Source organism: Vicugna pacos, chromosome 16 (genome assembly GCF_048564905.1).
Source record: "Vicugna pacos chromosome 16, VicPac4, whole genome shotgun sequence".
NCBI lineage: Eukaryota > Metazoa > Chordata > Mammalia > Artiodactyla > Camelidae > Vicugna > Vicugna pacos.
Genome location: NC_133002.1, coordinates 51,225,847 through 51,242,156, shown reverse-complemented (window position 1 = coordinate 51,242,156; position 16,310 = coordinate 51,225,847). Strand labels below are relative to the sequence as shown.

Below are 16,310 nucleotides of genomic sequence, written 5' to 3'. Positions count from 1 at the left end.
GAGAATAACAGTCCTCAAACTTAATTCATATATTAAATAAACACTCACTTCCTTGATTTATATTCTATTCCAAAATTAGTATTCTATAATTTAGCTTTTTATCCCTATCAACTTAAATATAAGAACTTTACTTTAAATAGTTAATAGGCATTATGGAGAAATGAAGAGTGAAAGTCAAAATCCTATTCCAGAAAGCCTTTGGTTTCTATTGGAGAACAACTGGTATAGCCATACTGTGGAACACTACTCAGCCACAAAAAGGATGAACTAATAATAAACACGAAAACTTGGATGGATATCAATACGTGATGAGAGAAAAAAAAGTCATCTTAAAAAGGTCACATACAGTTGGTTCCATTATGTACTACTTTCAAAATGACAAGATTACAGAGATGGAGAATAGATTAGTGGTTGCCAAGGGTTACACGTGGTGGGAAGGCGGATGGTGAGCGTAATCATAAAGGGTAGCACAAGAGAGATCTTCACTGTGATGGATTAGTTCTGCATCCTGACTTGTATTGGGGGTTACATGAATCTACACATGATAAAATGACATAAAATTATACATATTCTTTGAACAAATGTCAATTTTCTCGTTTTGATATTGTTTTCTAGTTACGTAAGATGTAACCAGTGGGGAAAAGGTACATGGGACCTCTCTGCACTACTTTTGCAACTTCCTGTGAATCTATAATTGTTTCCAAATAAAAAGGTTTTTTTTTCTTTTAATTCCTGTTGGAGAAATAAAAGTTTATATACATGAAATTAAAAAAAACATTTCCTATAACTGGATCTAAAGAACAAGTAATTAAGAAATATTATTGGACTGCATCCCTATTTAAGTCTAGTCAACAGTAAAAACTGGATGGACTAGAGGCTTGAAGATACAAATTCTTGTCCCACTCAACTAATGATTATCTAAGTGATCCTGAGCCTCAGTTTTTTCTTTCTAGAATATAAAATACCTGTTTGCCTTCCCCCGTACCAAGTTTATCATACCAAACAGAATAATGTCTATAAAACCCTAAAGAACACACAGGCAGTAGCTCAGGGTAAAGAGAAGGAACACATGGCCTTTTAGATCAGACAGACCTCACTTCAAAACCACAGTTCCACTCTAGAATGGCTCTGTGTTCTAAAGCAAGTTACTTGATCTCACAAAGTCTGTTTCCTCACCTATATAACTGGAATGATATTACAATGTGATTAAATAAAATAACCTATCTCAGAGGGTCTGACTCAGACGTAATTCTGAATAGTTACCCCATTAACTATTTTCCCCCAAATTTTAATTGTCATAAAATCTATTTAATCAAAACTCTTCAGAGAAGGAAAATGTGAAAGGTTCAATCAATCATGTATCAATTTGTCTTTTTTGATACAGTCAGCATCTATTCAACAGGGGTTTTTGGTTACTGAATCATTTACTTCACAGGGCAAGTATCATAATAAATGTCAGTAGATGCCCCAAACTCTTGTTTGTATTACTTTCTTAAATTAATGACACTCTCAGCTAGGGTTTAAAAATCTTGCAGCCTTATGAAAAATATTCTTTGATGTATATAATGATTGAATTTGACCTATATTTTACATGTAGCATAATACTCTTTTAGTTAAGACTATCTTTTGATTTCACTTTCTCCAGTTACCTCATTCCATTTTGTCAGTGTAAAAAATGTGAGTTTCCTATATGATGAATACGTCAAAGGTAGAAAAAGAATCTTTATTTAGGAAAGTTTTCCTGTTGTGCCAAACACAACTTAAGTTCAAATAATGAAAACAGACTTCACTACCTCACTTACCCAGTGGTCACTGGCTTGGCAACCCTCATTATCCAGAACACACCACCAAACTCCATGAACTTAAAGCCTGTGTAGTTTATTTTCCAGATGCCCTTGAGTCCTCACTTAATCTATTCCTTATTTAAGTAGAAGTCCAACTTTTAAATTTTATGACTGATTAGTTTCTGGTTTCGACAAATCAGCCATTAAAAAAACATTTTGGGGACAACCAGGTAAATCTGATCATGGATTGGGTTTTAGATAACACTAGGGAATTATGGTCAATTTTATGAGGTTAATAATAATATTAGGGTTATACAGTTATGACCTTATTTTTTAGAGATGCATGCTGAAGTATTTAAGAATAAATATCATGATGTCTATAACTGTTTTTAAATAGTTCAGGAAAAATTAATGAAGTAAATATGGCAAAAGGTTATAATCCAAGTTTCAAGAATATGAATGTTTATTATACTATTTCCCCTACTTCCCTGTGTTTTAAATTTTTCATAATAAAAAAATTTTTTTAATGTTTTTTAACTCCATGACAAAGACTGCCTGTCTGATTTCCTATCCCTGACTGAGAAAGTGAAACCAGAAGGTCAGATGCAGCAAGTGGAGAAGAGGGGGAGGGAAGCTGCAATGAGGCATGTTGAGAGTTGCAAGGAATGCGAAGTGACAGCCTGGACAGTAAGGGAACAGACACTAAGACAATGCTGTAGTACATAAAATGCAAACATAAGTCTGGGGCCAGTAAGGCAGGAGCTGCTCAGGCTATCCAGTTTACAAAGCAGTGTAATAATTAACACAGATTGAGATTCTCATCCTGCTTTTTATCACTAACTGATTGTCTGAACATGGTATTTTATCTTATATAAAAATAACCTTGCTGTGCACCTAAAACTAATGTAATATTGTAAATCAACTATACTTCAACTTAAAAAAGAAAAGTTACAAAAAGGTGAAAATGAAAAAAACTACACATAAAAGTAGAACTCTACAACTAGCAAATATATACCGGTAAACTTGGGCAATATTCCCAAATGTTGACTTCAAATGAACAACTTTATACACATTTAAGTAAGCACTTCCACGTTCTTACTTGTCACATAAATGATAACAAGGAATGCACAGAATGTAATCAATGAACCTTACTGCAAGCTAACCAATTTTCCGCTCTTCCACACAGCACTGCAATGAACACCATTCCACAAACAATTTTTCCCTTCTTTTGGAATATTTACTTGGGACAGTATCCCAGAAATGGGATTAGTGGGTCAGACGTATGAACATACTACCAAGCTGTATTCTGCTTCATACTCCACCAATACCACAAGCATACAGTCACTTCACTATAACCTGATCTCAGACACGGGTTAAACTTTTTCCCCACATGACAGACACATAATCAGTATACCAACCCTGCGTATCATTAATGTATACAATTTGGTGAGTTTGGACATACACATACACTTGTATTACTATGATCACAATTCAGGTAACAGATTTATCCTTCACCTCCAAGGTTTCCTGGTTAAATTTTTATTTTGGTAATTTAGTGCTTGTAAAATAGTATCTAACTTTAAAATAGTAAGTAAAACAATTACCAGAAAAATGCAACATTTTACCATATGCTCCTTCACCAATAGTATTTATTCTGTGACTTTTCATTTAATCTTCTGGGACTTTGTATGTCCCCAAATGAGAAGTATCAACCTCACTAATACTCAAGCAAGTGAAAATTAAAGAAAGAGAGGCTATTTCTCACACATGAGATTGTCAAAATGGCAAAACTGAGAGGCTTCAGTGTTAGTGAGATCACAGGGACTGGGCATTCTCACATACTGCTGATGGCTGTGTGCATTTGAAACTAATCTAATGATGTCTATTAAAATTAGCCTAGACAACCAACTTTTAAGACTAAGGACCTAGAAATAAAGGCAACGGTAAGAAAGCATGTATGTTTATTATAGGATGGACTATGACAAACTAGAAAACTCGAACCACCTAAATGTCCATCAACATGAGAACAGTTGAATACATTATGGCACATATTTAATACGGAATATTAAGCAGGAATTGGAGCTGATGTATTGTTAACTTGGAAAGATATCCATGATCTATTGGTACAGAAGAAAGCAAACTGCTTTGTGATGATCATATGACTCTTTTTTAATTTTTAAAGGAAAAACCTTATCTATGTATTAGTAGCATTTGTGTTTATCACTGTGGAGAAAGGTAAAGAAGATACAGCAAGCTAATAACATGATTTCTTCAGATGGGGAGGAAAGGGAAATGATTCCCTTCTTCAGATTCCTCTATCTTATCTGATTTATCATTATCTTGCTTGTTGGTAATTTTTAATTATCCATAGATATAAAGATTTTTTTAATGGAAGACTGTACTAGAACTCTCTCAACTGCCAATTAACTCCCAAAGTGTACAATTCTATGAAACAATGTTCACAAAGAGGTCGCAGAATCTTTAATGAATGGTTAAATTATGTTCAATATGCCACAGGAATTGGTAAGATTGTTTTGTAAGGTTTACAACAAAAACAGCTTATACTTTTAAAAGTTTTGACACAAAGGAGTAAATAGGGAAAAAATTAATTTATGTTAAACACCTCAACACCCCCCCCAATTTGGATAACTGAAAATTGTATTATCCAAATCACTGAGCTGTGCAAAAATCCCAGCAAAGTGTGTGAGAATGTACACTGAACCCTTCTCCCACTCACTCCCTGATTCACTCTAGTGAACTGGCAGCAATCACCAAGAAAAGGATTCCTACTCTATGAGTATGCAAAGAGCAAGAATCTTACTAATCAATTCCCTGCCCGAAAGAAAATAGGAAAAAGCACTAAAGAGCATTCTAGTCACTCTCCTCTCTAAGGGGAATCCTCTACTGAAGGAGCAAAACATTTTAGGAGGCAGAAGCCCAGCTTTTCAATTTATCCAAGCTTAACATTTGAATCAATGTGTGTTACAGTTCTTAAAATATGGCTCTTTATTGACTGAAAATCCTATACACAGACCTTTAAAGGGCATTATCAATGTCCCAAGGGAGTGACAGCAACGTTAACACTTATGACTAGGAACAGTGTTCACGTGTACACCCATCGTAGCAGGAAAGTCGTCATCCAAATTAGTCACTTGTCACCACTGTTAACGTAGGTTTTTTAAATATTATAATCACTTTTGAAATTAGCACATGAAAAAATCAAATCTTAAACATTGCTTGATTAAATAATTCAAAATCTGCAAAGCAGAAAAGAATCCTGCTTTTAAACATACCATGCCTACAATCTTCATCGGCTTGCCCGTAGTTTTTCTGCAAAATAAAAGATATGAGATAAAATTAAGCAGTTCAAGGGCTGCTTAAAAACAGATTTTATCAGAAAGCTCAGCTTTGTTTTAAAGTTTAGTCATGAATGTTGCAAAGTTAATATTCACAGAGCAAAGCTGGTAGAGGATGTACTCTACTAGACATGACAGTGCGCTTCCCTGGGCCACTTAACACTCCTTCTCACCTTCTCCAACCTCAAGTCACCAGAATCTCTTCCCTGATCCTCACTCTCAGCTAATGACTTTACTGAGTCAACTTGAAGCCCTGAGAGGAGTATTCCCAGAGACTGTCACCACCCCTTCCACCCGCTTCGCAGCACACTCTCTGCCTTCCCCGTTACCAGGTGAACCACCCTGGTCCTGTCTACGGCCCCTCCCACCGCCCGTGCAGATCTGCTCCATGGCCTGCTCAAGAACATTGCTCCAGCAAGACCCTTCTATTTCTCGTTAGTTTTTTGTTTTCTGTTGGTTCAGTCCTCTAAACAAACAGGCTCTTATTTCTCTCATTTAAAAAGAATCTTTCTCTTGACTTCACTTCTCCCACCAACTACCATTCAGTTTTTTATGCCTCTTCGGGGCAAAACGGCTCAAGAATTGTCTCTATTATGTATTTAAATTCCTTCCCTCTGATCCTCTTTTTTATTTACTTATTTATTTTTGGAGGGGGAGGTAATTAGGTTTACTTATTTATTTACTTATTTATTTATTTTTAATGGAGGTACTGGGGATTGAACCCAGGACCTCATGCATGCTAGGCACACACTCTGAGCTATATCCTCCCCTCCCTGATTCTCTCTTAAACTCTCTTTTGTCAGGCTTTCACCCGCCTCTGCATGGAAGCCACTCTCATGGAGCTCACCAATGATCTCCTTTGTATCCACTTACATACATTTACATGTACCCATTTAGACACATTGTCATTTCTCAGTCAACTCTGAATTCCCAGGACTCTATTCACAGCCATTGACATTGTTGAACATTTCCTAATTTGCAGACCCTCTTCCCCTGGCTCCCAGGACACCTTACTGTCTTAAGTTTTCCGTAACCTCATGGGTTGCTCTTCAGGCTGCTTTGCTGCTTCTCCTCAACCTCTTAACACAAGTTCCACAAGAATAAGTCCTCAGTCCACTCCTCTTCTCTATCTACACTCCTTCCCCTGGTGACCTGACCCAAGTGTAAGATTTTATATATCATCTAAAGGCCACAGACTCTTTAGTTAGCATCTTTAGCCCAGACCTCTCCCCCAAACTTCAGACCCGCATCTGCAACTGCTTACTCAACATCTCCAGCTGGGTATCTACGTGACATCTCAAACTCAGTATGCCTAAAATGAACTCTTCCCCATAAAACCTGTTCCCCATCTATGCCCTCTCACCTCAGTAGAAAGAAACTCCACTTTTCCAATTGCTCAGACAAAAAAAAAAAAAGTCAGAGTAAGTAAACTGTGACTGCTCTGTATCTCTCACTCCTTGCCTTTAATACGTTAGGAAATCCTCTTAGTTATACCTTCAAATTATAACCAGAACCAAACCACTTCTCACCATCTATGCTGCTACCATGTTGGTCTAAGCCACTTCATCTCTGGCCCAGATTATTCCAAAAGCTTCCAAACTAGTCTCCCTGTATCTATTCTTATCCCTTTATCCTTACAGTCTATTCTCAACACAAAGGCCAAACAATTCCTGTTAAGTCAGATCATGCCACTCCTCTGCTCAAAATCCCACAATAGCTCCCCACCTCAAGCAGAACAGAAACCAGTCCTTACAGTGACCTGGAGGCCCCACAGGATCTACCTTGTCACCCTCCGCCCTTGTGTACTTTACTCCAGCACAATGGCCTCCTAGCTCTTCCTCAAACATGGCAGGCATGCTTCTGCCTCAGGAACTTTGTGCTGACTTTGTGGAACTTTGTGTGAATCTGAAGTGTTTACAATGCCTACTGTTTATTGCCTGTCCCTCTACTAGAAAAAGTACTATGAAGGAGGGCTCTTTCTCTTTCTCTTTCTCTTTCTTTTTCACCAACGTGTACCAAATACCTAGACCAGTGTCCACCACACAGTGCACTCAAAAAATATCTGTTGAATGAGTGAATAATCCAAAATGCTATGCAACAGTAAAACTTTCAAGGCTTAAAAACACAGTTGCTTGCCATCAAAGATATTCAGCAATCACCAGCCACTTCACTCATCTCTTCAACCCAGGATTTGGTGATCTGTAGGGGGAGTGACCAACAAAAGTCCCCACTCAATGAGAAGGGTCACTTTACGTGATTCAGCATTAGTTTATTGACAGTGTTTACTCACCAGTTGCAAAAATGAGGCAATTCTGTAAAGAAGACTCTCGATTTTGATGCTTTCTATCTCTAGTGGACATGGCCCTGTGAAGTCGGCCATGGAGTACTGGCCAAGAGAAAGGAGGGCCTCTGTGCCGTGCTTGAGGGCCATTTCATAGTCCTGCCTCTTGAGTGATTCACACGCTTGTTCACATGCCTTCTCAGCTCTTCTGTCTTCCATGACTCAGGGACAAAAATCCTAAAGACAGGAAGAAAGAACAAATAGTAAGTTTAAAAACTTATTAATTATAAATTCTAGCCCCATCCCTATCTCAGTTGGCTTAATTATCTATCTGAATAGTTACTCTCAACCAGCCTTTGGATCAAGGTCACAGCTAAGCGGCAGCTACTGATGCTACAAAATCTATATTTCTCATGCAGTTTTAATGAAGATCCAAGCAAAATGTCAACCATAAGTCAGGATCATTCCTACAATACATCAAATTTATAAATGAGGCAAATTTATAAATGAAACATGACTCTGAATAGTGCAAAGTGTAACAAACCAGGGAGGCTTCTCTTTCTTTTTTTTAACCAGAAGGTGTAGGAATGTTTCATACCCAAACCTCCTATTTTCAGTCTTATAATTCTGTAACTGAGACTGCAGAGAATCAAAGTCTGTACCATATAGGATTTTTCCCATCAATATAAAAAAACTGGCTAAAACGCAAGTTTGAACTACCTATGAACTCAACTCAGCAAACGTTTCCTGAGTCCAGGCCCTGCGCTAGCAGCACTGAGCTCAAAGATGGAGCACATAATCGCTGCTTTCAAGAAACTCAGATTCTAGCAAGAGAGGCAGAGCACAAGTGAACAATTACAAGGAAGACATTCCATCTGCCAAAAGGCATGAGCTGGCCTTGAAAGACGAACACCAGCTCACTGTGCAGGGATGACAGGGAGGGCACACGGGAGTGCTTCAGAGAGAAGAGTGCCCGAGAAATCACCAAGGAGAGAAAGCATGCAACAGACTCCAGCTGTGTCAGACAGAAGGGAGCTATGAATGACCTCAAATGCCACAAGGAGTGAGGGCTTTATTCCATAGGCAATGGAGCACGATGGAAAGTTTTAAAGGACCATCATATAGGAGCCCTGTGAAGAACTGGTGAGAAGCAGGCACTGCCATTCATAAGAGACCACTGAACAGTCCAAGTAAGGGATACTGAGAACTCAAGCAGAGCCTCTCTGAGTTCTGTCACTCATGGAGAGGGAGGAGAAAACCTGGGCAGAGAAGACCTAAAATCCTTTCATCTGACAGTCACAACACTGGAGGATCACACTTGCCGGCCTCCTGTCCCCAGCTCCATCAAGCACGGAGACCGCTTTTCTCACCTGCTCCCACCACACTCCCTCTCCTGTTCTTCCCCACCTTCCACCTTACCTACTGGCCCCAAGGGACAGGTCTCCTCTGCTTTTCCAAAGTTTGATTTACACGACTTCACTTTTACAAAGGACCTACTTAGTACCTGTTTTCCTAACCAAAAGAAAGCCAAAGAGAATTTTCCCTTTTACAAAAAAGGGGGAAGGGCGAAAACAGCGTTCAGTGTGTTTTGCAGCAGCCCTTACAGAGGCAACTCACATTCCGAGCAGCCAGAGTGGCACCACCAAGCTCCTTCCCCAGGAGCCACACTCAGCACCTCAGCATCAAGCCACCATAGCTTTGAACCATGTCCACGAGCATCGATGCTTTATTTCGATTTACGTTATGCAACCATTAGCAAGAAGTGTCCTATGGTCACCACTTCTTCACTTTACACCATTTCAGCTTAGGAAAGGTTTTGCAGGAAGGCTCTTACTTTCAGACAGTGGGGGAAACCTGTACTTATTTGTCCTCCCGCCTCTCTCCAGCCTACACATCCACTCTGCCTGGCCTCTCTAGCTTTGATAAAGACAGCCTGGCTCCGCCCTCTGCCACTTACATACTGCAGTGAAAGCTGAGGGGAGAAATTGTTGATGGGCAGCCAAAAGGCAGCAGCAGTGAGTGAGGGCTGACGACAGACATCAGAGGTCCAAGCCCCTTTTACTTTTGAGATGCCTGGTATATCAAAAAAATGTTGTTGGGGGTGGAGGGTGGGAAGGGATAGACTGGGATTTCAAAATTGTAGAATAGATAAACAAGATTATACTGTATAGCACAGGGAAATATACACAAACTGTTATGATAACTCACAGAGAAAAAAAGTGACAATGAGTGTGTATATGTCCATGAATGACTGAAAAATTGTGCTGAACACTGGAATTTGACACAACATTGTAAAATGATTATAAGTCAATAAAAAATGTTTAAAAAAAAAAGTTGAAACACCTAAGGAATGGGATGAGGAAGAGTACAAAATGGGCTTCAGAATTTGTTAGCATTTGTTAAATATGCATGGTACATACATGGAATTCAATGTGCAATATTCTCTGCTTTTCTCTGTTCAAAATTTTTAATTAAAAAAATACCAAAACATGGTTTTTTAAATTACAGGGTATTTTAAATGTTCACACATTTAACAAATTAACACAACATAAAAAATGAAATCTAATTGTGTTATTCACAAGATTAATTCAACAAGTATTTAGAGAACTGTATCCTCAGCCTTCACATGGCCTCCCTTTAACTCCCTCAGCTCTCCCTCAGTGGGCTAGAATTCCCAGTTTGGTTTAAGGGAACATAATATTTAAGTTACGGTTGGTATTTATGCCCCTTATACAAACATGCATTAATTTGGGGAAATCAATCATCAAACAAAAATCAAAAATAATGATTTCTATATTACTATGGTGACTTCGCGACTAGCTTTAAGAATGGCTTTATAAGATAATCAGTAACTTATTACATAGGCCAGATTTGATGCTACTGACATATTGGGCTGAATAATTCTTTGTTGCAGAGGGGCTGTCCTGTGCATCGTAAGATATTTAGCAACATCTCAGGTCTCTACCCACTAGGTGCCAGTAGCTTATCTGCTGACTTATGACAACTGAAAATGTCTGTCTCCAGACACTAGCAAATTTCCCCTGGGGAGTAAAATCATTCCCGGTTGAGAACTACTGATATAAACAAGCATATACAGTTTGTTTGACAGATAACAGCAACAGTAGATGGATAAATCCATGGATTCCAAAGGCCCAAATCCTCCCTATAAAGCTCCCAGCCCACATCTAGAAGCTATTACAAAAAGAAGTAAAGTGAAAAGAAAAACTAACAATACACCAGTAAATCTTTACCAGGGAGAGAACACAGCAGTGATCGAGAGCACAGGCTCGGAGCCAGAGGACTTAGTTCAAAACTCACCAGCCCTATCACTCACCAGCTAGCCGTGTGGGCTGGGGCAAGTGACTTAACCCGGAGTATCTCAACTTGCTCTCCACTAAAATGGCAAGAAGACAATTAATACCTACCTCCTAGTGTTATTTATTGTAAGGAATAATGAAAGAATACGTGTAAAGTGCTTACAAGAATGCTCGCACACAGTAAGTGCTCAATAAGTGGTATTTCCCTAGAATAGCACTATTCTCTATCGGTATCTCCCAAGAATTCCATATTTTCAACTTATATAAAGTGGAAATCACTACTGATTTCAACATACAGTACCATATTTATAGAAAATAAAATATCACTCTATGTAACTATGTACTTTACCTACTTGACAGAGGAATTATTTTCACCTATTTTCTCCATCTCAATAAAATAATGATTATGATTATGCAATCATAATAATGATTATGATCTCCAACAGCCATTAGAGAAATAAGTGCATTTGTATGTCGCTGACAAAGACGAGCTAAAAACTGACTCTGAGAGGAGAGCACAAAGACTACTGTCAACATTAGTAACCAGACATAGTAGCCAGGGAGATCTCAGTAACATTAACATACAACAGAAGTTAGGGACAGAACTATTAACTTCAGGAGCTATAGGGGGAGATGACTTAACTTAAAGAATTAACGTCTGATACGCAGGCTCAGGTGCCTACCTCAGAAGTGGATATGAAGATTTCTACCACAATTACCTTTCTTAATCAGGTCCTGATAATCTGTTTCGAACTGAGGCCTACCTGAATCGTTAGGGGTACTTCGCTGTAGTGTGGATCTCCATACAAGGCCTCTGTTCAATTGTTTTCCCTGGTTTTTCAGAAAACAGCATGCCCTTTCTACATATACTCCAGAAGAACTTAAAACGCCTTCTCAAACATAAAATAAAAATTGCCAGTCAAAGTCAAAGTGAGACAATGTCTCAAGCCATGCTAAAATGGACTACAGAAAACAGAGAGAGATCTAGAACTATGTCTTTACAAGGCCAGCTCCCAGATACACCTCACTATGCAGCTGACACTCTTGTCTGGGTTATACAGATACACCCATATCTATAGCATATGATCCTGCCGTGTGGCCACAACAGCCTGATCCAAGGGCAGACACAGACCAAGCTGGGTCTTGTAAGGGCCTCTCCCATGGGGAAGAAGAGGCCCAGAGAATGGAGCTGCGTCATGTGAGTCACACCAGTGCAGGAAGAAGCACTCCATCCACCCACTGTGAGGTCCTCCCCTACTGCCTTGATTCTTTCTCTTCCTGTTAAAAATTATCCAACTCTCACCAAAAGAATATAAAATACTATTACTTTCTGCAAACTCCTACCCCTGTGGGGAAAAAACTTGGGAGGATGTAACTTCACAGGCAGAAAAGCTGGAATCAGAAACCAAGATTCTAATCCAAATCCTTTAAGTCCTGTGATCTGTTGCTGACTTGCAAAAAGAAACTAATATCACATTAGTTCTTTTGGCCACCCAGTATCCATTTCTTTTTCTGGTAATAAGAGCCCCAAATTTCCCTCTGAGTATTCACCTCTCCCCGACTCTCAATGTGGTTTCTGAAGAGCTGATTCCACCAGAGAGCCAAGAGTGGCATGTGACCAGAATCGGCCAATCCTGAGCCTCACAGCCCCTAACACAGGGATTGATTGAGGGTAAGACATGTGACCCCATAAGCACCAATGAGACAACATGAGGCTTTTGCTGAGGCTTCTGGGAAAAAGACAGGCACTCTTTTCTACTGAATCTAAAATCTGAGAGGCTACAGGGGTTGAATATGCTGTGGCCATTTTTTTTAACATATAGTGCCTATAACTTAAGTCTATATAGGAAAAGGCAGAGTTGATTCATGGGGGGAACCTGAGTCCTAAAGACTCCACTTGAGCCCTGAATCCAGCTAGCTGTGCCTAGACTTTGCAGTTAGGTGAGACTAACTCAAATTTCTTTCTAGCTTAAGCTGGTTTAGGTTGACATTTCAAGCAGCTGAAGCTAATTGAAATATATGTGTCTATCTGATTAGTACCTCCCAGAATGTGAAAAGCTAAGTGAACTGACTGTTGTCTTGTAAGACAGCATCATGCACATAATTATTAATAGCACTGGTCACAGTTATTGACTAATAATAACAAATGTAAGGAGAAAAAAAGGTGAGCATGGGAGAGAAGTGATTTAGTGTGATATTTGGTTATTCTGTCTCTCGAAAATATTCCAAAACATTTGTTTAAACAATTTTATCATAAAACTACTACAGCAATAATAATAAAAATAATAACAAGAGACATTTGCTGAATGCCTCCTGTACGCCAGATACCGCTGAAATGACCATAACATCTAACTGAATCCTCACAGTGACCTGATAGGGTGGCTATTATTGTTATCATTCCCATTTACAGATACGGAAAATGAAGCACAGAAAAGTTAAGTTACTCATTTACACTGTAAATAAAAGGCAGAATTCAAATCCAAACAGTCTGACGCAGTTCATGCTTTTAGTGACGACACTGATTCTGAATCTACGGTCAAGGTTCTAATGCTGTTCCACTGCAGCAGAAACTCAAACTCAGGCACCCCCAAAAGCATCAAATGTGAGTGCAAAATATCACAATTTTAACTCTGGAACAGACTAATTCCTACAACTGCATTGTGAAAGTATACATATTTAACCACGCTAGTGACTACCACTAAGGAAAAAAAAAGTGTGTAAACCCTCACAAACCTGTGGTTAAGCAAAAGCCCTACATGTTACCAAGACTGAGGATTATACTAATTAGCATCACCTTTCCAGAAAATGAGAACATCCTCATCTTCCACAAAAATCAACTTTATGAGAACATCCCCATCACTAATTTACTTTTCACCTCTTTTATAGAATAGAAACTTCTTTTAAAATCTATCCAACTTGGAAAAAAAAAACCTATCCATCTTGAAAAAAGAAATCTATCCATCTTGGTATAATCCACAAACAGAAAAAAATTATGAGCTGGACTTTCTCAAAATTAAACGTGTTTGCTCTTTGAAAACACAGCTAAAAGAATGAAAAGACAAGCTAAAGACTGAGAGAAAAACTAACAGCAAATCACATATCTAAAGAAGGATTTGTATCCAGATATATAAAGAATTCCCAAAGCTCAGAAGTAAGAAAACCACCCAATTAAAACTTGGGCAAAAGGTTTCAACAAACACTCCACAAAGAGGATATAATGATGGTCAACAAGCACAAGAAAAAATGTTCAATGGCATTAGTCATCAGAGAAATACAAATTAAAACTGTGATTAGATATTACTGTATACCTATGACAATGGCTAAATTAAAAATACTAATAATATCAGTGACGTAGAATAGCTGGAACTCTCAAACACTGCTAGTGGAAATATAAATGATACAGCCACTCTAGAAAAAGGGTTGATAGTTTCTTATAAAGTTAAAGATAGACAATCCCCTCTCTCCACAGATAGCTACCCTAGAGAAATGAAAACTATGTTCATACAAAAATCTGTACACAAATGTTTATAGCAGCTCTATTCATACTTGTTAAAAACTGGAAACAAATGTCCTTTAATAAGTGGCAATGAAAAACTACTCAGTAATAAAAAGGAATAAACTTAATACATGCAATAACTTAGATGAATCTCAAAGACACAGTAAAAGAACCCAGTCTCAGAAGCTTACATACTGTATGATGCCATTTATATGATTTCACAAAAAGACAAAACTATAGGGATGGAGAAAAGGTCAGTGGTTGGAGGAGTTATGGGACAGGGACATGTAACTATAAAAGGACAGCACGAGGGACTCTTTGGGGTGATAATATTGTTCTGTATCCTTATTGTGGTGATGGCTGCACAAACTACACGTGTGCTAAATTAACAGCCCTGTATATACCAAAAGAAAACAGTTTTACTGGATGAAAATTTTAAGAATAAAATTTTTAAATTATTTTAAAAATATGAATCTCAATGTCACAATGGACATAGTTTTTAAAAACTGAAAAGAAATAAAGGATGTTTGTTGTTAATAAATGGAAAACCAAACATTTCCCCTCCCACAAATGTTAAGTTTTCGAGGTAAGAATGGAGCCTCAGAAAGAAGGTCTCCAAATAAAACAATCACTGAGTTCACTGGGTGCAAAATGTAGGATACTTTTGAAGAATCCCATCATAGCTAGATAAATGGTGCAGGACCAAAAGTAAACACTGGGAGAAAAATGAAATCAACAGTGTACCACAGAGAGGGTAGGCAGACGCTTGGACTAAGACATGTTCAGTAGCAGATGATAAAAAAGATGGTGATTTATAAGCATCATTCTCTTTCCACTGTGGTCCTCTTTCTGCAGCAGCATAAAAATAACCACTAGACCACCTTGAAATCTAGTCATGAACTGTACTTTTATATTTTTGAAAATCAGTTATTGTCCTTAAACTAACTTTTATTGTTAATTTTGTCAAGATCCTCTTTTATTTCTAAAGAATTCAATCTTATTTGATTAGAGACAGACTTCAAAAAAAAAATATAAATAAACTGTGATTCAATAGCAGGAGCCAATAGTAGTAACTAAAATTTCTTCACTCTAAGTTGAAGATGTCTTTTACATTTGTCTCCATTAGGGAAAAAAAATCATCTACCTCATAATTAACTTGGATGGGATAAATCAGATTGCATTTGTAAAGGTTTTAGAAGACTGATGTGTTGTGCTAAACATTACCACCACCCACTTGAACAGAAATTACTAACATTAATGATCAGTTCTTGATTAGACCCCAAGTTATCTTTAATTATTATTAAACTATATAAACAATAAAACCATCGGAAAACTTTAAAATGTAATAAATTTCTTTACATAACAAAATAAAAATTTAAACAAAAGAAGTACTAGAAAAAATCAGAGACTTATGTTTTTAAAAGTCAGTAATTTGCCTTTAATCTGCCTCATACATTATTATTTTCCCTGTGGAAACCCAATTATTATCCTGAGAACAAGACTATTCTAGAAAGTAAATGTATTGTGACAAAAGAAAGAAAAGCCAGATTGATACATTATTAAAAATAACCCCCAAGACGTACCCTGAGGAGTAAGGAAATCGTAGCAGAACACACCTCCTTCTCCCCATTGGGCAGCGCAGCTGTGGTGAGACACTGCAGCTAGTAAAAGTGTGTCATGCTTCCTCAGGGAGGAAAAAAGTTGAGAACCACTCTAGAGATGGCACAGCGGTTCCGAAATGCCTATAAACTAAAGTCTACGCTCATTACCACATATGCAGGCCACCCACAGTCTGGCTACAATCTAACTTTCCCATCGCTCCCCACACAGGTCCCGTGGACAGCAATGCCTCTGAGTTGCTGGCAATGCCCAAATACACCTTCCCTCCTCTCTCTGGACCTAAATTCTGCCCAGCTTTAAATGAACACTTCAAGGCCTACAGCCCTAAGAATGCTCCTCCCAGAACCAGAATTACTTCCTATAGAATGATTTGCCTTTTACTCGTATACTTATCTTGGATTAAATACATCATGTAAGACACTTTATCTGCCCAACACAGTATCTTATAAATAGGAG

The 16,310-nt window shown here is 38.1% G+C and overlaps 1 protein-coding gene across 7 annotated transcripts in view; it reads right to left on the bottom strand.

Moving 5' to 3' along the window:
• HELZ (helicase with zinc finger) overlaps positions 1 to 16,310 on the bottom strand; it is a 137,845-nt gene that overhangs the window by 107,435 nt on the left and 14,100 nt on the right. For all 7 annotated transcript variants that reach the window (XM_031685626.2, XM_031685622.2, XM_072939441.1 and 4 more), the window contains 2 exons: positions 7,431 to 7,658; positions 5,078 to 5,114 (listed from right to left, as the gene is read on the bottom strand). In XM_031685626.2, coding sequence (XP_031541486.1) covers positions 5,078 to 5,114; positions 7,431 to 7,640 — 247 coding nt within the window. In that variant the 5' untranslated portion in view covers positions 7,641 to 7,658. The remainder of the gene's footprint in view (positions 1 to 5,077; positions 5,115 to 7,430; positions 7,659 to 16,310) is intronic.